The sequence below is a fragment of the Panthera leo genome, chromosome B3 (genome assembly GCF_018350215.1).
Source record: "Panthera leo isolate Ple1 chromosome B3, P.leo_Ple1_pat1.1, whole genome shotgun sequence".
NCBI classification, from domain to species: Eukaryota; Metazoa; Chordata; class Mammalia; order Carnivora; family Felidae; genus Panthera; species Panthera leo.
This window is the reverse complement of record NC_056684.1, coordinates 61,691,820-61,714,325: the sequence shown is the minus strand read 5'-3', so window position 1 is coordinate 61,714,325 and position 22,506 is coordinate 61,691,820. Positions and strand designations below refer to the sequence as shown.

General features: G+C 36.4%; 1 protein-coding gene across 6 annotated transcripts in view; it reads right to left on the bottom strand.

The window, feature by feature from the left end:
* Positions 1-15,662: 15,662 nt before the first annotated feature.
* Positions 15,663-22,506, bottom strand: part of EXD1 (exonuclease 3'-5' domain containing 1) — a 38,070-nt gene continuing 31,226 nt past the window's right edge. For 5 of the 6 annotated variants that reach the window (XM_042942369.1, XM_042942368.1, XM_042942367.1 and 2 more), the window contains 3 exons: positions 22,344-22,487; positions 21,488-21,679; positions 15,663-16,706 (listed from right to left, as the gene is read on the bottom strand). In XM_042942369.1, the coding sequence (XP_042798303.1) occupies positions 16,068-16,706; positions 21,488-21,679; positions 22,344-22,487 (975 nt within the window). In that variant the 3' untranslated portion in view covers positions 15,663-16,067. The remainder of the gene's footprint in view (positions 16,707-21,487; positions 21,680-22,343; positions 22,488-22,506) is intronic. The other variant, XM_042942372.1, reaches the window with a different exon arrangement.

The window sequence follows — 22,506 nt, the reverse complement described above, 5'->3', positions numbered from 1 at the left end:
TGGGGCAGTTACAGCAGACAATTTATCTTCGAGCAAGCAAATCTCCTAGCATGAGAAACTGAGAGCGGAAGAAGAACTAGGAAGTGAAGTGTCTAAGGGTTTGGGACTCAATCAATAACGTCGATTAATTGATCAGTATGTCCGTACATATTTCCTAACAGGTTGTAAACCTATTGTTAACTAGACAGCACTGCTTTTATTTGGTATTTCTGAAAATGAATCATCGCCCTTATTTCTCACAATTAGCAACATATATTTGCTTCTGTTCATTGGCATCACTTAACAGACTATTGTAATCCTAACAATTATCTCCCCTATACCCACTAGAACCGTGGCTTCCAAATGTTTTAAAATAAATTATTGAGGCACAGTTTATATACAATAATATCTATGCATGTACAGCTCAGTGAGTTTCAATAAATGTATACACTGGTATAACCACCATCACAATAAAGATATAGAACACCCATTCACCTGAAAAAAATTCCCTATGCCTCTTTGTAGTCAATCCTCAACTCCTACCTCTACTCCCAGGCAATCACTGATCGGTTTTGTGTTACCATAGATTAGTTTTGTTTTTACCAGAGTTTCATTCAGTTGAATGACACAGTATGCACTCTTGCATCTGGCTTCTTTTGCTCAGCAAAAATATTTGAAAGTTGTTCAGGTTGTGTACATTGTAGCTTGTCCCTTTTTATTGCTAAGTACTAGTCCACTATAAGGATATACCACTATTTTTTTTTTTTAATCCAAGTGCCTATTGTTGGAATTTTGGATTCCAGTTTAGGGCTATTAAGAATAAGGCTATCAGGGTGTCTGGGTGACTCAGTCAGTTAAGCATCTGACTCTTGATTTCAGCTCAGATGATGATCTCACGGTTCCCGGGATCAAGCCCTGCATCCAGCTCTGTGCTGATGGTGTGGAACCTGCTTGGGATTCTCTCTCTCTCTCTCTCTCTCTCTCTCTCTCTCTCTCTCTCAAAAATGAATAAACATTAAAAAAATTTTTTTAAGTAAACCTTAAAAAAATAAGGCTATCATGAGCATTTGTGTCTGAGTCTTTGTGTAGGTATATGCTGTCACTACTCTTGGAATAAATCTCTAGAAGCAGGTAATAACTTTATAAGAAATTGACAGCCATTGTCTAAAGTGGTTACAAGCATTTTATAGTTCTGGTTGTTCCATATCCTACAATACTTGATGTTGTCAGCCTTTCTTAGAACTGAAAAAAAATCAACTTTATTGATGCATAAATACCCAGGAGTTGAATTTCTAGATTGCATGGTAAATGAATATTAAACTTTGAAGAAATAGCCAGAACTTTTTTGAAAATGTTTGCACCATTTGACATTCCCATCAGCAATGTATGAGAGCTCTGGCTGCTTCACATCCTCACCTATATTTGGTAGTGTTAGGTTTTTTTGTGGGTTTTTTTTGTTTTTAATTTTAGCCACTGCAGAGGGTGTGTGATGGTATCTTGTGAGCTTAATTTGTATCCTCTGATAATTAATACTGAATGAATAATATGGTACTGGGGTGCCTGGGTGGCTCAGTCAGTTAAGCTTCCGACTTCAGCTCAGGTCATGGTCTCACAGTTCATGGTTTCGAGCCCCGCGTCAGGATCTGTGTTGACAGCTCAGAGCCTGGAGCCTGCTTTGGATTTTGGGTCTCCCTCTCTCTCTGCCTCTCCTCCCCTCGCAGCCCATCTATCTCTCAGAAATAAATAATATAATATAATGTCATGTAATATAATATAATATAATATAATATAATATAATATAATATAATATAATATAATACAGTGCTTACTGGCCATTCATTATCTTCTTTTGTGATGTTTCTGTTCAAATCTTTTGTCCATTTTTAAGTTAGATTGTCTTACTGACTTATAAGATTTTTTGTATATATACTAAATGCAAATCCTTTGTCAAAATATATGTTTGGCAAATACTTTTTCCCAGTCCGTGGCTTGCTTTTTCATTTTCTTTGAAGTATCTTTATATTTTTATTTATTTTTTTTATTTTAACGTTTTTTATTTATTTTTGGGACAGAGAGAGACAGAGCATGAACGGGGGAGGGGCAGAGAGAGAGGGAGACACAGAATCGGAAACAGGCTCCAGGCTCCGAGCCATCAGCCCAGAGCCTGAGGCGGGGCTCGAACTCACGGACCGCGAGATCGTGAGATCGTGACCTGGCTGAAGTCGGTCGCTTAACCGACTGCGCCACCCAGGCGCCCCTATTTTTATTTATTTATGTATTTTTTAATGTTTATTTATTTTTGAGACAGAGAGAGATAGAGCATGAATGGGGGAGGGTCAGAGAGAGAGGGAGACACAGAATCTGAAACAGGCTCTTTATTTATATTTTTAAAAAATTGGGGAGAGAGAGAGAGTATGAGCAGGGGTGAGACAGAGAGAGAGGGAGAGAGAAAATCTTCAGCAGGCTCCATGCCCTGCAGGGAGCCTGATGCATGACTCAATCTCATTACAAATTAAGCTCACAAGATACCACCACACACTCACTGCAGTGGCTAAAATTAAAAAAACAAAAACAAACAAACAAACAAAAACTAACACCACTAAATACAGGTGAGGATATAGAGCAACCAGAGCTCTCATACATCGCTGGTGGGAATATTAGACCTGAGCTGAAATCAAGAGTCGGTCACTTGGCCAACTGAGCCACTCAGGGGCCCCTGAAGTATCTTTCAAAGAGCAGAACTTTTAGATTTTAAATGATATCCAAGTCATGTTTGTTTTGTTTTCTTTCTTTATGGTTTGGGCATTTTGTTTCCTAAGAAATTCTTGTCTGTCTCAGTGTCATGAGGATTCTCTATGTTTCCTTTGTCGTTTTTTAAATTTTAGCTTTTTTTAAAAGTTTATATTTAAGTAAACTCTATACGCAATGGGGGGCTCAAACTCATGATCCTGAGATCAAGAATCACATGCTCTCCCAAATGAGCCAGCTAGGCACCCATATAATTTTAGCTTTTACATTTAGGTCTTGATTCATTTTGACTTGTTTTTGTGTGTTATGAGATAAGGACTGGCTTCCTCTTTTCATATAGATACCTAGTTGTTTTTACACAATTTTGTTCAAAAGACAGTTCTTTCCCCTACTGAATTTACTATGGCACCTTTGTCAAAAATAAATAGCTTATATGTGGTGCTCTATTTCTGGGCTCAATATTCTCTTTCATTGATTTTATGACTACCTAAAACCAAGACCACACTGTTATGATGATGCTTTTAATGATGTAGTGCAAATCCTCCACCTTTATATTTCCTTTTCTAAGTTGTTTTAGCTAATCTAAGTCCTTTGCATTTCCGTATAAATTTTGGAATCACCTTGTCAATTTCCAAATAAATATTTGCTTGGATTTTGACTGTGATTGTAATAAACCTATAGATCAATATGGAAATAACTGATATCTTAATAATACTAAGCCTGCCATGGTATATTTTCCATTAATTTACATCTTATGGACACCCGAGTGGCTTAGTAGGTTCAGCATCCTACTCTTTTTTTTTTTAATGTTTATTTATTTTTGAGAGAGAGAGTGTGATCAGGGAAGGGGCAGAGAGAGAGGGAGAAAGAGAATCCCAAGCAGGTTCCACATTGTCAGAATGGAGCCCAACACAGGGCTTGAAGCCACAAACCATGAGAACATGTCCTGATCCAAAGTCGGAGGCTCAACCAACTGAGCCACCCAGGTGCCCCAAGCATCCTACTCTTGATTTGGGCTCAAGTCATGATCTTGTGGTTCATGGAATCAAGCTCTGCATGGGAATCTGGGCGGACAGAGTGGAGCCTGCTTGGGATTCTCTCTCTCTCTCTCTCTCTCTGGCCCTCCCTTGCTTGAGCATGTGTGTTCATGCTCTCTCAATAAATAAATAAATAAATAAATAAATAAATAAATAAATAAACATTAAAAAAAAGGAAAAGAGAAGACCCACATGATGCTGTCAATAGATACAGAAAAAGCATTTGACAAAATATAGCGTCTTTTATTGATAAAAACCCTCAAGAAAGCCGGGATATGAAGCAACATATCCTAATATCATAAAAGCCGTACATGAAAGGCCCACAGTTAGTATCATTCACAATGGGGAAAAACTGAGAGCTTTCCCCCTAAGATCAGGAACATGACAGGGATGTCCATTCTCACCACTGTTTTTCAACATAGTGTTGGAAGTCCTAGCCTCAGCAATGAGACAGCAAAACAAAAAAGGCATCCAGATTGGAAAAGAAGAAGTCAAACTTTCATTGTTCACAGATGACATGAAAGTATCTCTACATGGAAAACCCGAAAGACTCCACCAAAAAACTGCTAGAGCTGATACATGAATTCAGCAAAGTCGCAGGATATATACCAATAATGAAGCAATACAAAGAGATATCAAGCAATCGATCTCATTTACTATTTCACCAAAAACCGTAAAATACCTAGGAGTAAACCTAACCAAAGAGGTAAAAGATCTGTATGCTGAAAACCATACAAAGCTTTTGAAAGAAATTGAAGAAGACACAAAGAAATGGAAAAACATTCCATGCTCGTGGATTTGAAGAACAAATACTGTTAAAACATCAATACTACCCAAAGTAATCTACACATCCAATGCAATCCCTATCAAAATTACACCAGCATTCTTCACAGAGCTAGAACAAACAATCTTGAAATTGTATGCAACCACCAAAGACCCTGAGTAGCCAAAGTAATGTTGAAAAAGAAAACCAAAGCTGAAGACATCACAGTCCCAGACTTTAACCTGTATTACAAAGCTGTAATCATCAAGACAGTATGGTGTTGGTACAGAAACAGATACACAGATCAATGCGATAGAATAGAGAACCCAGAAATGGATCCACAAATATATGGCCAACTAATCTTCAACAAAGCAGGAAAGAGTATCCAATGGAAAAAAGACAGTCTCTTTAGCAAATGGTGCTAGGAGAACTGGACAGCAACATGCATGAGAATAAAATTGGATCTTGCTCAGGAAGCAAGGGAAATATAAGCAAAAATGAACTATTGGGGCCTCATTAACACAAAAAGCTTCTGCACAGCAAAGGAAACCATCAATGAAACAAAAAAGTGTGATGTGTCATTTGCAAATATCTTCTCCCATTCCATTGGTTGCTTTTTTGTTTTGTTGATTAGTATCCAAAATCTTTAAAGAACTTAACAAACTCAATACATGAAAAACAAATAATCCAGTGAAGAAAACAGCAGAAGACATGAATAGACACTTTTCCAAAGAAGACATCCAGATGGCCAAAAGACACATGAACAGATGCTCAACATCGCTCATCATCAGAGAAATACAAATCAAAACCACAAGGAGATACCACCTCACACCAGTCAGAATGGTTAAAATTAAGAACTCAGGAAACAACAGATGTTGGTGAGGAAATGGAGAAAGAGGAACCCTTTTGCACTGTTGGTGGGAATGCAAAGTGGTGCAGCCAATCTGGAAAACAGTATGGAAGTTCCTCAAAAAAGCAAAATAGAACTACCCTATGACCCAGCAATTGCACTGCTAGGATTTTATACAAAGGATACAAAATGTTGATTTGAAGGGGTACATGCATCCCGATGTTTATAGCAGTGCTATCAACAATAGCCAATTATGGAAAGAGCCCAAATGGCCACCAACTGATGAATGGATAAAGAAGATGTGGTGTATATCTATCTATATCTATATCTATATCTATATCTATATCTATATCTATATCTATATCTATATCTATATCTATTTCTATATCTATATCTATATCTATACCTATACCTATAGATATATACCACACACACAATGGAATACTACTTGGTGATGATAAAGAATGAAATCTTGCCATTTGCAACAACATGGATGGAACTATAGTGTATTATGCTAAGCAAAATAAGTCAGTCAGAGAAAGGCAAATATCCTATGATTTCACTCATATGTGGAACTTGAGAAACTCAGTAGATGAACATAGGGGAAGGGAAAGGAAAATAAGATAAAAACAGAGAGAGAGGCAAACCATAAGAAACTCTTAAATAACAAAGAAAGAACTGAGGGTTGATGGAGGGGGTGGCTTAAATGGGTGACAGGCATTAAGGAGGGCACTTTTCAGGATAAGCACTGGGTATCATATGTAAGGGATGAATCACTGGGTTCTACTCCTGAAGCCAAGACTACAGTGTGTTAACTAACTCAAAAATAGATTAATAAAAAGAAAGAATTCCATCTATGATAGTATAAGGAATAAAATACTTAGAAATAAATTTAACAAAAGAAATATAAGATTTATATACTGAAAATTACAAAATATTCTTGTATGAAGTTAAGACCTAAATAAAGGAATAACATTCCCCCCTGAAAAAAGGAAAAAAAAAATATTATTTACATTTTCTTTAATTTCTCTCAGCAACATTTTGTGGTTTTCAATATGCACTGGTCTTGAACATATTTTATTAAACATATCAAGGATATCACGCTTTTGGACATTATAATAAATGGTACTATTTTTAAATTTTCAATTTCCGATTGTTCTTTGATAGTATTTTTTGTATATTCACATTTCTGTATATTGACAGTGTATCTGTGACATTGCTAAATTCACTTATGGGTTCTAGTAGCGTTTTGTAGATTCTTTAGTATTTTATATTCACCTGATCATATCATGTAATAATACAATTTTACTTTTTCAATTTCTAATCTATATGCTTTTGTTTTTCTTGCCTTATTTCACTACTTAGTAAGTACAGTACATGTCAAAGTAGTGACAGCATATATTCTTTCTTTGCTCTCAATGATATGTGGAAAACATTCAGGCTTTCAACATTATACATGTGATGTTAGTAATAGGGTTTCCCCCCAATTTTAAGAAATGTGATAAAATACATATATAATTTACCACCTTGTTCATTTTACATGTTCAGGGGACTGGTATTAAATACATTCATATTGTTGTAGAAACATGACTACCATCAGTCTCTAGAATTCTTTTCATCTTGGAAAACTGAAACTCTATAGCTATAAACAGTAACTCCCCATTCCTTCTTCTCCCCAGCCCCTAGCAACCACCATCTACTTTCTGACTCTATGATTCTGACTACTTTAGATAGCGCATATTTGTTTTTTGTGATTGACTTATTTCACTTAGCATAATGTCCTCAAGATTCATCCATGTGTGACATGTATTAGAATTTCTTTTTTTTTTTTTTAAAGCTAAATCTTATTCCATTGTATAATATATCACATTTTACTTATCCATTCATCTGTCAATGGACACTTGGGTTGTTTCCATGTTTTAGCTATTGTGAACAATATTGGTATGAACATGGGGCACAAATATCTTTTCAAAACCCTGTTTTCCATTCTTTTGGGTATATACCTAGAAGTAAAATTGAATGAGATTTGATATTCTATTTTTAACTTTTTGAGAACACCATAATGTTTTCCACAGCAACTATACAATTTTACATTCCCACCAATAGTGCACAAGGGTTCCAATTCCTCTACATCTTCACCAACACTTGATATTTTCCTTTCTTTTCTTTCTTTTTCTTTTCTTTTCTTTTCCTTATTTCTTTCTTATTAAGTAAACTCCACCTCTTTGTGGGGTTCAAACTCACAACCCCAAGATCGAGAGTTGTATACTCCATCGACTGAGCCACCCAGGAACCCCCATTTCTGGGTTTTGATAGTAGCCATCCTAATGGGAATTAAGTGGCATCTCAGTGTAGTTTTGACTTGCATTTCTCAGTGGTTAGCAATATTGAGCATCTTTTCATGTATTTATTGGAAATTTATATATATTCTTTGGAGAAATGTCTATTCAAGCCTGTTGCCTATTTTTGAGTCAGGTTTTTTTCATTGTTGAATTTTAGGAGTTCTCTATATATTCTGGATATGAATCCATTATCAGATATGATTTTTAAATCTATTCTCCCATTCTGTGGGTTGCCTTTTTACTCTCTTCAGTGTCTTTTGATGTACAAATTTTAAAAATTATCACAAAGCCCAATTTGTCTATTTTTTTTTTTTCTTCTGTTGCCTAGTCCTTTGGCTTTGTAAAAGCACTTTATTAGGTAAAAGGAGTACTCACCTAATTCTAGTCTGCTGAGAGGTTTTTTTTTGTTTTGTTTTGTTTTGTTTTGTTTTACCATGAATTGATGTATATTTCTATCCAAAGTATTTTTCAGTAGTTATTGAGACAATCATATAGTCCTTCTCTTTTATTCTGTTAATATCATGGATTATACTTTCATGTTAAACTATATTTGTGTCCCTGGAATAAACACCAACTGGTCATGATGTATTATCCTTTTTATATATTTCTAGATTCTATTTGCTAATATTTTGTTAAGGATTTTTACATATATGTTTGCGAGGAATATTGGAGTATAGTTTTCTTTCCTTGCAATATTAGTCTAGTTTTGGTATCAGAATAATATCATATTTATGGCCTCATAAAATGAAGTGGGAAGTGACTCCTCCTTCTTTATTTCCTGTAAGTATTGCTATTATTGCTTCCTTAGATATTCACCAGTAAAGCTAACTGGGTACAAAGTTTGCTCTAGGGAAAGTTTCAAATTATGAATAAAATTTGTTTAACTGACTTAGAGCTATTCAGGTTTTCTATTTCTTGTTTTTGTTTTTTTTTTTTATTAAAAAAAATTTTTTTAATGTTTATTTCTGAGACAGAGAGAGACAGCATGAGAGGGGGAGCAGCAGAGAGAGAGGGAGGCACAGAATCAGAAGCAGGCTCCAGGCTCTGAGTTGTCAGCACAGAGCCCAGAGCCCCACATGGGGCTTGAACTAGAAAACTGTGAGATCATGACCTGAGCTGTAGTCGGTCGCTCAACCGACTGAGCCACCCAGGCACCCCATTGCCTTTTTTTTTAAATAAAAATTCTTTTATATTATTCCAATAAAAAATACATTCATACAGGGGCACCTGGGTGGCTCGTTCACTTAAGCAACCACCTTTTGATTTCAGCTCAGGTCAAGATCTCACAGTTTATGACTTTGGGCCCTGCGTTGGGCTCTGCGCTGTCGGTGTTGAGCCTGCTTGGAATTCTCTCTCTCTTCCTCTCTCTGCCCCTTCCCCACTCACATGTGCACTCTCTTCCCCTCTTTCTCTAAATAAACATTTCAAAAATACATTCATACAGAAATATAACAATCTTGCAAAACCAACTTCAAATAAAATCTTTAAAACAAAATTTTACAAACATTCTTTTAAGGTTTTCTATGTGGTGATTTATGTTTTTCAATGATTTGTGCTTTTCACTGAATTTTGGTGGTTTGTGTTTTTCAGTGAATTTGCCCATTTTGACTAATTGTTCAATTTGAGGGCACAGAACTGTCCACAGTAGTCTGCTGTTATCCTTTTAATATATGTATGATCTATACTGATGACCTCTCTTTCATTCCTGATATTGGTGATTTGTGTTTTTGTTTTGTTTCGTTTTTTATCTTGGTCAATATAGTTAACAGTCGAGCAATTTTATTGATATTTTCAACCAATTAGGTGTTGGTTTTATTGATTTTTCTCTGTCTACTTTTGATTGTATTGATTTCTACTCTTAACATTACTCATTTTATCCTCTACTTACCTCATGTTTACTAATCTTTTTTCAGTTTAAGATAGAAGCTGAGATCATTGACTTAAGATCTTCCATGTTTACTAGGTAAATAAAGATATAAATTTCCGGGGCGCCTGGGTGGCTCAGTTGGTTAAGCGTCCAAACTCTTGGTTTTAGCTCATGATCTCATGGTTTCATGAATTCGAGTCCTGCATTGGGCTCCATGTTGACAGTGCAGAGCCTGCTTGGGATTTTTGGTCTCCCTCTCTCTCTGCCCCTTCCCCACTTATGCTGTCTCTATCTCTCTCAAAATAAATAAATAAACTTAAAAATTAAAAAAAAAAGATATAAATTTCCTTCTGTGCTTATCTTTAATAGTTTTGTTTTTGTTTGTTTGTTTTACTGCAACTAGCAATAGACGCACACATACCCCAGGCATACAACCAAGAAAAAGAGTTTCACGAAACAATATTTTCCCTTACTATGTGCAATACACTCTGATATTTTCTATTCCATCCCATTGTTTAAGAAATGCTACTCATGACTAAATTGAAGCATAGTCTAGACTTTTTTCTTTTTGCAATGACTTATGTTATTTTAAGATCAGATTGCTGATTATGCCCTGATTACAGTTTGACAGCTCTTCCTGTTTGACGAGGTCTATTAAATTGTAGAGTCACTGGCTCAAATCCAGCTCAAATCCTAAGAGAATATGGAAAAGAATTTATCAAACTTTGTCTTAGGGTGAACCTAGCAATTTAGCTAAGATTGTTTCATATAACAATAAACATCACTTTCTATAATATCCCTAAAGAGAGCTCTGAAGACATTTCAAAGATATTTTTTATCATGAGTATATAGACTTTGGCTTTATTTTAGGGTTTCTATGATTTAAATATTTTATCTGTAACTTCATCCTTACTTAGAGATCAGGGACATTTATTGAGATTCAAACATCCCAAATATTTATGTTTTCATTAATTTTCATGATATCAAATGCAGGTAAGTTATAAAATTTGACAGGAAACTTTGCATTTATAAATGAAGAAGTTAGAATTTTAAAGGTCATATGTATGCCATGCCTCTCAAGAAAAAGAAAAAAATCTAATGTTTTCAATGATGCTTCATTACTACAAAAATTGGAGGTGGCAATATAATTGGTTAACACTTTTGGAAAGTAACTTAGCAAGAGCTTAAATTTTTTTTTTTTTATTTTAACTTGTTTTAATTTTTATTTTTTAAAGTTTACATCCAAATTAGTTAGCATATAGTGCAACAATGATTTCAGGAGTAGATTCCTTAGTGCCCCTTATTCATCTAGCCCATCCCCCCCCCTCCTACAATGCCTCCAGTAACCCTCAGTTTGTTCTCCATATTTATGAGTCTCTTCTGTTTTGTCCCCCTCCCTGTTTTTATATTCTTTTTGTTTCCTTTCCCTTATGTTTATCTGCTTTGTCTCTTAAAGTCCTCATATGAGTGAAGTCATATGATTTTTGTCTTTCTCTAATTTCACTTAGCATAATACCCTCCAGTTCCATCCACATAGTTGCAAATGGCAATCATTCTTTCTGATTGCTGAGTAATACTCCATAGTATATATATATACCACGTCTTCTTTATCCATTCATCTATCGATGGACATTTGGGCTCTTCCTATACTTTGGCTATTGTTGATAGTGCTGCTATAAACAGGGGGGTGCATGTGTCCCTTCAAAATAGCACACCTGTATCCCTTGGATAAATGCCTAGTCATGCAATTACTGGGTCATAGGGTAGTTCTATTTTTAGTTTTTTGAGGAACCTCCATACTGTTTTCCAGAGTGGCTGCACCAGCTTGCATTCCATTAAAAATTTTTTTTTTAATGTTTATTTATTTTTTAGAGAGATAGAGTGTGAGCAGGGGAGGGGCAGAGAGCGAGGGAGACACAGAATCTGAGGTAGGTTCCAAGCTCTAGGCTGTAAGGACAGAGCCCCAAGCAGGACTTGAACTCACAAACTGTGAGATCCTGAGCGAAGTCAGATGCTCAATCAACTGAGCCACCCAGGCACCCCTAGCAAGAGGTTTAAAAAAATTTTTGTAATAACAAAAACAAGAAAACCTCTTTGACCTGCTGTTTCTATTTCTGCAACTTCACTGTAACAAAATGATTCAAAACACAGAAAAACTTTGCGATAGCTTTAACATGAAATATGGAATTGGAAACAAGCTGAATATATCACAATATAGTTAAATAAACCATACAGCATTTTCTTAGAAATATTATGTAGTCATTAAAAAATCTTTACAAAGTTGTGCAACAGCATAGGAAGACATTCATAAAGTAGAATATATTCACATATCTATGATTACAACTGTGTAGGAGCAAAAATCCTATGCATAAACACTGGAATTAACAAAAGTGCTTTTACTGTTGGGTTAGAGAAATAAGAGTAAATTTTTTATTTTCCTGTATTTTCCAAATCCTATTTAATAGTACATGAATATTAAAATTTAACATCTACTAAACAAATAAAAATAAAAGTAAACATCTACTGGGGCACCTGGGTGGCTCAGTCAGTTGAGTATCTGGCTCTTGATTTTAGCTCAGGCCATGATCCCAGGGTTATGGGATTGAGCCCCGAGTCGGGCTCCATACTGTACATGGAACCTTCTTGAAATTCTCACTTTCCGTCTCTTTCCCCCCTCAACATCGCCTGCCCCCCACAGACTCGCTCTCTCTCTCTCTCTCTCTCTCTCTCGCAAAATAAAATTAAACATCTACTAAAAATGTTGTCTGTTAGGATGATGAAATGGAAAAATATATGACTTAAAAAACAAACTAAGTGTATTTACATTATAATTATGACTGTTTCAAGTTTGTGGGCCGGGAGGTGGGGGGGGGGGGGGGGGGGGGGGGAGAGGAAGAGAATGAAATAAGATTCAAAGAAAAACACCAAGGGGCGCCAGGATGACTCAGTTGGTTAAGCATCTGACTTGGGCTCAGGTCATGATCTTCCCATTGGTGAGTTCAAGCCCCGCTTTGGGCTCTGTGCTGATACCTTGGAGCCCAGAGCCTGCTTCAGATACTGTGTCTCCCTTTATCTCTGTCCCTCCCCCACTCACACTCGGTCTCTCTGTCTCAAAAATAAATAAAAATGTTTTAAAAATTAAAAAGAAAAAAAAACACCGAAATACTAGGAAGGATTATATAATGTGAGATGATATTTTTTCTCCTTATTCTCTAAATTTCCTGTAAGGTATTTATTTGTGTTACTGCTATAATAAATGCCTAGCAAGTATACCTTGCTAATTACCCAGAGGCCCCCTACTTTGCCCCGGGGCCTCATCTTAGCTTGCTAGTGGAACTTGCCTTGTATCAAAACAATGAGAGGTCTATAGGGCATTAAAATTCTATTGTGTCGTGTTAGGATTTACCAAGCCCACAGCAAGATTGGAGGCAAAGCTGCTGCAGTGACTTTTCATAATATAGGTGAAAGAATATTGAATAGACCAAGAAACAGCTCTGGTTCTATCCTGTGCATTTTTGTCCAGGGAAGTCATTGAACTCCGTTTCCTAATTCCCAAAGTAAAAGGGTCAGATTACATATAAGAAGCTCTAATTGTAGGTCATGTACAGAAAGGTGAGATTAGAAGTCAGACCTGAGTACAAGAGATGCGGGAAATTAGTATAAACTGCAGCAAGACCCCAAGAGTTTGGGAAACCATTTAGTAGGTTTATTAACTCTCAACTAGAAAAATACAGAGTAACTAAAGAAGTCAATGGTGGGTGGGGATAAGAACCTAGGATTTCCCAAAATTCTGGGCAAATGGAGACAAGAAGTCCGAATAATGGCACAGAGCACTTGACAGGGCTTGAACAACACAGGGATTTTTCACTCTATTTATTTATCTATTTATTTGGGAGAGACAGAGACAGAGAGAGAGAGAAAGAGGGCAAGTGCATTCACACACAGAGGAGAGGAGCAGAGGAAAAGAGAATCTTAAGCAGGCTCCATGCTCAGTGCAGAGCCCCAGTAGGGCTCAATCCCTCAACCCTGGGATCATGACCTGAGAGGAAATCAAGAGTCAGGCCACTCAACCAACTGAGCCACCCAGGTGCCCCATGGGTTTTTCACTCTAGCCAAAAAAGAACTTCACAGTAGGAGCTGGGCACATACATGGGGTTTAGGTTGGCACTCCAGGCTAGAATGAGGATGTGGAGAACACTGCAGTTCCAGGCATATGATTGTCCACTGAGAAAATACTGTGATGAAACCCAAAAGTTTCATTTAGTTCTGGGAGTCAAAGTACTTCTCAACTAGCACTGTCCAAAAGAACTTTCTCAAATGATGGAAATACTCTTCATCTGTGACATTCAATACTATATAGTCCCTGGGCATATGGGACTACTGAATACTGGAAATATGCAAGTCCAACCAAGGAACTGAATTTCTAAATTTAATTAATTTAATCTTAAATTTCAATAGCCACACATACAGCTAGTGACTACCATATTGAGCAGCACAACAAAGGCCTAACACAGCCCAAAAGTTCTTTTTAAATATAGCCAAAACAGGGTGCCCGGGCGGCTCAATCGGTTGGGTGACCGACTTCGGCTCAGGTCATGATCTCACAGTTCATGAGTTCGAGCCCCATGTCGGGCTCTGTGCTGACAGCTCAGAGCCTGGAGCCTGCTTTGGATTCTATGCCTCCCTGTCTCTCTGCCCTATTCCCACTCATGCTCTGTCACTCTCTGTCTTAAAAATAAATAAAACATTAAAAAAAATTTTTTTTAAATTACAGCCAAAACAAACATAATGAAACAAGAAAGCTTTTTTTTGAATATGAAGAATATTTCATTTTTGTTTGTAGCCTGTATGTATATATGTTGTGTGTAGTAATTTAATAGTTCCATAAGAAGTTAAATCAATTCTAGGAATTTTACAAGAATTCAGACCCTTTCCAGAGTAAACTTAGATTAACCACATTCTGAAATACATCTGAAATACATCTGAAGATGTATTTACCCAAGATGAAGCAGAAGCCATCTTGGCCCCACATGACTTTCTAAACTAAGGAAAAAGTGAGACACAGCAACAGCAGGGCTGTTGGGCTTGACCGTTCTTGGGCCTGACTTCATCTTGAGTTTAGACTAGATCTGGGCTTTGGAGTTTGGAAGGGCACAACTAGTCTTTCAATGGCACTCATAATAGAATCAGTGAGTGCAGACAAGGATGTTTCTAATTGTAGATTGTCCCTAAGTTTCCTACAAGCACAATAAATAATAGAACCTGTATGAGAGTCAACTTACAGATTTCTAGACTGGACTCCGGACCGAGAAATCCAGACATATTCTAACATATTCCTACTGTGATAAAACGAAGAAAAGAGATAATCCAATGCCAAAACAGGTTTATTGGTCATTGTATACAATAGAATGTGAGCACCTTGCAAGTATTCAATATAAAAAGGGCTCTGTACAAGCTGCCTTCCTTTCACCCTAAAAATGTATACCAACTGGATGCCTGTCTGGCTTGGTTGGTAGAAAATGTGTCTCTTAGCCTCAAGTTCGTAAGTTCAAGCCCCATATTGGGTGTGGTCTACTTAAAATGAAAAAAAATTTTTTTTAATTAAGAAAAAAAAAAGTATACCAACTCCAGGCAAAAGAGGGGAATCAAACTTCAAGTTTACATAATAAACATACTCAAAAGAAGCCCCTGCTTTCTTACAAAAATGGACAAAACCTTCTAAAAGTAAAGGGAATCAAAAGAAATTAAAACTGGGATACTGATGCCTGTTAATAACATTAACTAGTGTCTGTCTATGACACAAAACAGACAAAACATTACAATTTTTAAAAAGTCGGTATTTTCTCAGCTTTTTTGAGGTACAATTGATAAAGTTAATATTTTAGGAAAATATTACTAAGGAAAAAAGTACTGGTAAAGTTACCAGTTCCCAATTTTTTTAAACTTATTGGCAAAAGTTTTACCAACCTTTTTCAGACCAAAAAATACAACAAAAGTCTAAAAGTAGGGGTGCTTGGCTGGCCAGTCAGTAGAGCATGTGACTTCAGATCTTGGGGTTGTGAGTTGGAGCCCCAGGTTGGGCATAGAGCTTAAATTATTAAAAATAAAAACAAAAAAACAAAAACAAAACAAAACAAAAAGTTTAAAAGCATATAGCTTCCAGATACTAAGCCCGAGATTTTTCCCCTCCTCAAATCCTCCAAACCCAAATTATGAGAAATAATTTGCTCTGGCCACTGGGAATATTTCCACACAGTGGCATAATAAAAAAATTTACTTCTTCCATTATTTAACTTATTCATTCCCATCCTAATCAAATTCCAGGCATGTAGAAGTAAGCAACAGAATATTATTTTCCCTAAGGCGTTCCTTCGTAACTGAGGCAAAACTAAATTTCCAACATGACAGACTTAAGCTCTGAGGAAGGTACGGCTGGTAGAAGTGAGCCACCTTCACAGTCTCAAAAACAAATTGCACATTTCTAAGACAGATTTGGAGAGGGATTTATCCAAGAATCAGTTTTCTCCAAGGCTGGACAGGGAGGAAACGTAGGAAACACGGCTTTTCTAAAAGGATGAAAGGTGTCACTTGGAGAGACTCTGGTTTCCTGAGGAAGGGAAGGAGACACTGAAATATCTTGTTTTGTGCATTTTAGATCTTCCTGGTTTTGCACCACCAGTAACTGTTCTATCTCCTCTTTCAAAGATGAACTTGTCTGAAACTCCTGTTTGGGTGTCTTACTGTGTTCTTTTTGAGCTATTCTCTGGTCCTCTAGCCTCTCTGACTCAGGGCAAATGAGTTTATTGATAGAATCCTCGTTGGTTTCTTCTTTCATGGGAGGTACATGTTGAGGTTCTGTTGAAGTTTGTTTATTCTTAGATTCTTCTTTCAGCAAATTTACATGATGAGTTTCATCTAGTACAGAATTTTTACAAAGTAAGGAAAACCCTACTTTTCCCTCTTTCCCTGCTGTCTCTGGCACTGATTTCTTTGGATGTACCCTTGTCCTTATTAGGAGTCCCTGTGCATTCACCCTATATTCTTTTGCAGCTCTCTCTCTGCGCTGCTTCTGGAAATCCTTGAGTTGAAGAAGCTCTTCTGGAAGCTCCATACGTGTAGGCTAAGAAAAGAAAACAACACAAGTCTGCTGTAACCAAACTTCTAAATATGGTCCTTAAAATCACTTGCACTACACTTAAAAGTATTTAGTGAGGATCAACTCAAATGTGTTCTTATAGCTCCCTCTAGTGTATTCAACTATAGTAGTACTATTTTTTTATTATTAACAAATATATTTTAACTTTATTTTTTTTAAGTTTATTTATTTGGAGAAAATAGAAAGAGAGAGAGAGAGAGAGAGAGCAAGCACACAGGAATGGGGCAGAGAGAGAGGAACAGAATCCCAAGCAAGATCCTCATTGTCAGTGCACAGCCTGATGTAGGGCTCAAACTCATGAACCATGAGATCATGACCTGAGCTCAAGTTGGAGGCTCAACCAAGTGAGCCACCCAGGCGCCCCTTAACTTAAATATTTTGAATCCACAGTTGTGTGTGTGTGTGTGTGTGTGTGTGTGTGTGTGTGTTGTGTGTTATGCATGTGTGTGTGCATGTATAAAGATTACACAATGAGGGGCACCTGGGTGGCTCAGTCGGTTAAGCGTCCGACTTCAGCTCAGGTCACGATCTCGCGGTTCGTGAGTTCGAGCCCCGCGTCGGGCTCTGGGCTGATGGCTCAGAGCCTGGAACCTGCTTCCGATTCTGTCTCCCTCTCTCTCTGCCCCTCCCCCGTTCATTCTCTGTCTCTCTCTGTCCCAAAAATAAATAAACGTTAAAAAAAAATAAGATTACACAATGAGAAGTAAGTGTTCCCTCCAACCTGTGGTCCCAATTGCCTTAGCAAGGGCACTTTCTAAAAAGCAATTTCTTATGTAGCCTCCCAAAGATAGTCTATGCATCTGTGATTGTGTGTGTACAAATATCCTTTACTAAATATTTATCTTCTCATTGGATTGCATTTTTCAATTTTTGTTTTCTCTCAAACTTTTATTTTGATAACTCTTTCTAAAAATTATTTTATACAAATGGTTAACAGTGTTATATATCCTTCTGCATTTTGATTTTTTAAAGTTTCTTTATTACTGAGAGAGAGAGAGAGAGAGAGAGAGAGAGCATGGGCGGGGGAGGAGCAGAGAGAGGGAGACACAGAATCCAAAGCAGGCTCCAGGCTCTGAGCTGTCAGCACAGAGCCCAATGCAGGGCTCGAACTCACGAACTGCAAGATCATGACCTGAGCCAAAGTTGGACGCTTAACTGACTGAGCCACCCAGGTGCCCCTGCATCTTGATTTTTTAAGCCATAAGGTTTACCTTGGACATTCTTCTATAGTAGCATTTTTAAGGGCTGTCTGGATATGCCATAATTTATTTAACCAAATCCATATAGATGGATATTTGGGTTGTTTCCAGTATTCTGTCATTACATAAATGCTACAATAAAGGACATATTTTTTTTAATTTTTTTTAATGTTTATTTATTTTTGAGACAGAGGGAGACAGAGCATGGGAAGGTCAGAGAGAGGGAGACACAGAATACGAAACAGGCTCCAGGCTCCGAGCTGTCAGCACAGAGCCCAACGCGGGGCTCGAACCCACAGACGGCGAAATCATGACCTGAGCCAAAGTCGGCCGCTTAACCGACTGAGCCTCCCAGGCGCCCCCAATAAAGGACATATTAAGAAAATGTTCTCTTTGTTACACAAGGCAAATAATTTTTCCCAGGTTGCTTGCCTTTTGACTTTCTTCACAGTATTTTCACCAAACAAAAACTTTAAACTCAAATTTATTCATCTTTTATGATTTCAGAGTATTTCTGCATTACATAGAAGCATTCCCTCATACAACTCAGTAGCAAAAAAGCAAATGGTAATCCAATTTAAAAATGAACGAAGGACCCGAATTGACGTTTTTTCCAAGAAGACATTCAAATGGCCAATAGGTATATGAAATGTATCTGACATCAGCAATCATCAGGGAAATGCAAATCCAAACCACAATGAGTTGTCACCTCAGACCTGTTAGGATGGCTATTATCAAAATGATGGCAAGAATGTGGAGAAAAGGAAACTCTTATGCACAGTTGGCAGGAATAGAAATTGAATTGGTATAGCTATTATGGAAAACAGTATGGAAGTTCCTTAAAAAGTTAAAAATAGAACTACCATACAGTCCAACAATCTCACATCTGGGTATATATACAAAGGAAATGACTTCACTATCTCAAAGAGACATCTGCACTCCCTTTATATTGTAGCATTATTCATAAGAGCCAACTTGTGTCTATCAATGCATGAATGGATAAAAAAAATGTTACCCTCTCTCTCACTCACACACACATACACACACACGCACACACAATGGAATATTATTTAGCCATAAAAAAGAAAAAAATCCTGCCATTTGTGACAATGATGCACTTAGAGGGCATTATGCTGAGTGAAATAAACCAGATAGAGAAAGACAAATACTGTATGGTATCACTTATATGTGGAATTTAAAAAAAAAAAAAAAGCTGATTTCATAGAAACAATAGAATGGGGGTTGCAAGGGGATGGGGGGAAGGGAAAAGGGGGAGATGTAGGTCAAAGGGTGCAAGCTTTCAGTTACAAGAAAAATAAATTTTGAAGGTCTAATGTTCAGTATGGTAACTATAGTTAATAATTTGGTATTGTATATTGAAAGTTGCTGAGATCAAATCTTCAGCATTTTCACCATACACGCACAGAGTTAACTATATGAGGTGACAAATGTGTTAATTATCTTAGTGTCAATAATGATTCCCACAATGTATATGTATAGCAAATTTTCACAATGTACACTTTAGCTATATACAATTAATTTTATCAATTATTCCTCAATGAATTGGGGTGGGGGGAAGAAAAGCATTCCTTATTGTGAAATAATTTTCTTTTAATTCTTTTTTCTCCAATAATTTTATAATCTCACTGTTTACATAAATACTTGATCCAAGGAGTTTACTTTGGTAATAAAAGAAATAGTAATCCAACTCTGATCTCCTCCCCTACAATAGTTAGTCAATTGCCTAAAGCCATTTATTGAATAATTATCTTTTTATCATTAATTGGAAATTCTACCTTTATCCCAACCATACTGATAGATATATATTGGAGCTACTGCTGGGTTCTCTACTATTTTCCATTGATCTGCCTACACACGTACAAGTCACAAACTTTTAATTTTTAATTTTTGTTTGTTTGTTTTTAACTAATCTCTGTACCCAAAGTGGCAAACTCACAGCCCCGAGATCAAGAGTCATATGCTCTACTGGCTGAGCCAGCCAGGCGCCCCACACCTGTTTTATTTAATATAGACTTAAATGTTTTCATAGCTGACAGGATTATTCTTATTTATATTTATCTTTATAAACACTACAATCATAGTTTGCAAAAATAAAGCTGCTGTTAATATTTTTCTTAGAATAGAGGTAAATTCAAAAGTTAATTCAGGAATAACTGATTGCTAAAAATACTTAGTGTCACCATTCATTTAAGTCCTCTTATGTCATTCAGTAATATTTTAATGTTTTCTTTATCTCTATATTTCACATTTCTTATAATATTTATTTCTAGGTATTCTACCTTTTGTTACAATCATATAAGTGGATGTTTTCTCCCATTATGTTTTCTTGCTGTGTATATGGATGTAGGAAAGCTATCACGTTTTATATCAGTACTCATTTTACTAAATTGTTCCTTTGTGGTAATCTTTTTCCATTGATTTTCTTCAGTTTTCAGTTGTATAATAGGCCAGGCATAATTGTGATTCATCCTGTTCAATTTTTGTAGTTTGTCTTTTTATTTTTCCTTCAAATTTCATTGGCTAATAGCTTCAAAAAAAATGTTAAAGTAGTTGTGGTAGTCACAATTTTTGTATTTTCTTGATATTAATGGGAATGCTGTTAGTGTTCCCAATCAAACATTATGTAGACTTCTTCCTTGTGATATATGTTTTATCAGGCATTCCAACTTTAATCAGTACTGTATATAGAATATTACCAAATTTTTTCAGCATTAAACAGTGAGAACAAAATAAAGTTATAAAACTCCTTAGTTTTATGATGATAAATGAGAGATATTTAAATTCTCCAATCAAACCAGGTATGCAAGAATTTTTATAATTTTTTGTTGTTGTTAAACAGTGAGAGCAAAATACAGGAAAGTTACGTTTTTTTCAGCATGCATGAGATAATCATAAGACTTTGTTTGTTCCAGTAAAATGGATAATTTGCTAATAGTAAAGCAGAAACCAGCAGCACGTTAAAAGATACTAAAAGATGTATTAGTATAATACAGCTAAGTAGGGATCATACCAAAAATGCTATTACTTTATTTAGGATTTTGCTTCAGTATTCCTAAGTGAAAATGGCTAATAGCAGCAGACTGTAACCCTTTTATGTAAGGAGCCAAATAATAAATATTTTAGCTACAAATGCTCTCTGTTGCATACACTTTTTTTAAACAATCCTTTAAAACTAGAACAACCATTCTTACCTTCGAGCTGTATAAAAACAATCTGTGGGCCAGATGTGGCCTTAGGGCTATAGTTTGCCAACTCCAGGTCTACAGTTCTGTTACATTATGCTGGCTTCTTAAAAATTAGTAATTAAATCTTAAATGTATTCATTCCTTGACAGAACATAACTTAATATTGTGAAAAAGTACTCAAAGAGATGAATTAAGCCCAAGCTATAGCCCCTTCAAAAATATTACCAAGTTGGCCTCAGGATTTGCTGTAGCTGTGAAAAGTGGGCATCACTGTGCCCTCCACGAGGACCAAGACAGAAGTGGAAGTCCTAAAAATATAGTCACAGACAGCTGTACCTACCTCGGTGCCTCCCAGGCGATCTGCGGACCCTTCTCGATAGGTGTTTAGATAACCATCCACAAGGGTGGTTAGGTCAGACATCATCTCATCCAGGAGTACCAAACGAAGGGGTAGTAGGTAGGTAGCCTCTAGGGCCAAAATTTTCAGTAAAGATGGTGAAAGAGGTCGTGTGAACCACACTTCTGGATTTTCCTAGAAACACCAAAACAATTTTCTCTGAATAATAAGCAAAACTTTAAAGAAAGTAACTGTTTATTCAAGAGTTGCTTAGGAGTTACTGTCATTTTCTTCAGTTTTTATCTTCTATCTTCACACTCTGGCTAGCCTTCCGAAAATATACACACACAATTCATGTATGTATGAGTGTGTGTATGTTAGAGGGAAAAGATGGAGTGGGAGGGCGAGAGAAAGAGAGAGATGGATCAATCAATTGATCCATCAAACAATCAGGACTTCTCATTCAAAACTGAAGTAGACTTAATTATAGGACCAAAACTGAGTCCAATATAGTCATGACCTAAGTTTGTAGGCAGAGCTATTAGGAACTAAGGAAAATTTACCTTACTTTTGGAGAAATAATTGGGATGATTTTTCTTCCATCACCTTAATCCATATTCCCAACAATATGGGAATTCTCTTCCCCTGGAGAATTGCAAATTTATTTCAGAGTACAAATCTGAATCCTGGCTCTTATTCACTTGAGATCACAAACTATTTCCATTTGAAACAACTAAGATTTTGGCAATGCTCATATGCTTACATAACAACTGTCAGTTGTCTATATAATATGCTGATAATCCTGCTCACAAAACACTTGAAAAAATTAATGTCATGTGGGACATTCTTTAATACCCACCTGAATTAATTTTTGTCTCTCTTCCAGAAAGGAGAGATATTTAGGGGCTACTTTAAGGTGTCTGATTAAACTCTCCTGTAAAGAACTGATGCAATTTGGAAGAAAGCCACCTGTTTCCATGGAAAACTGAAGGACATCTGCTACCTGTGGCATTAAAAAAAAA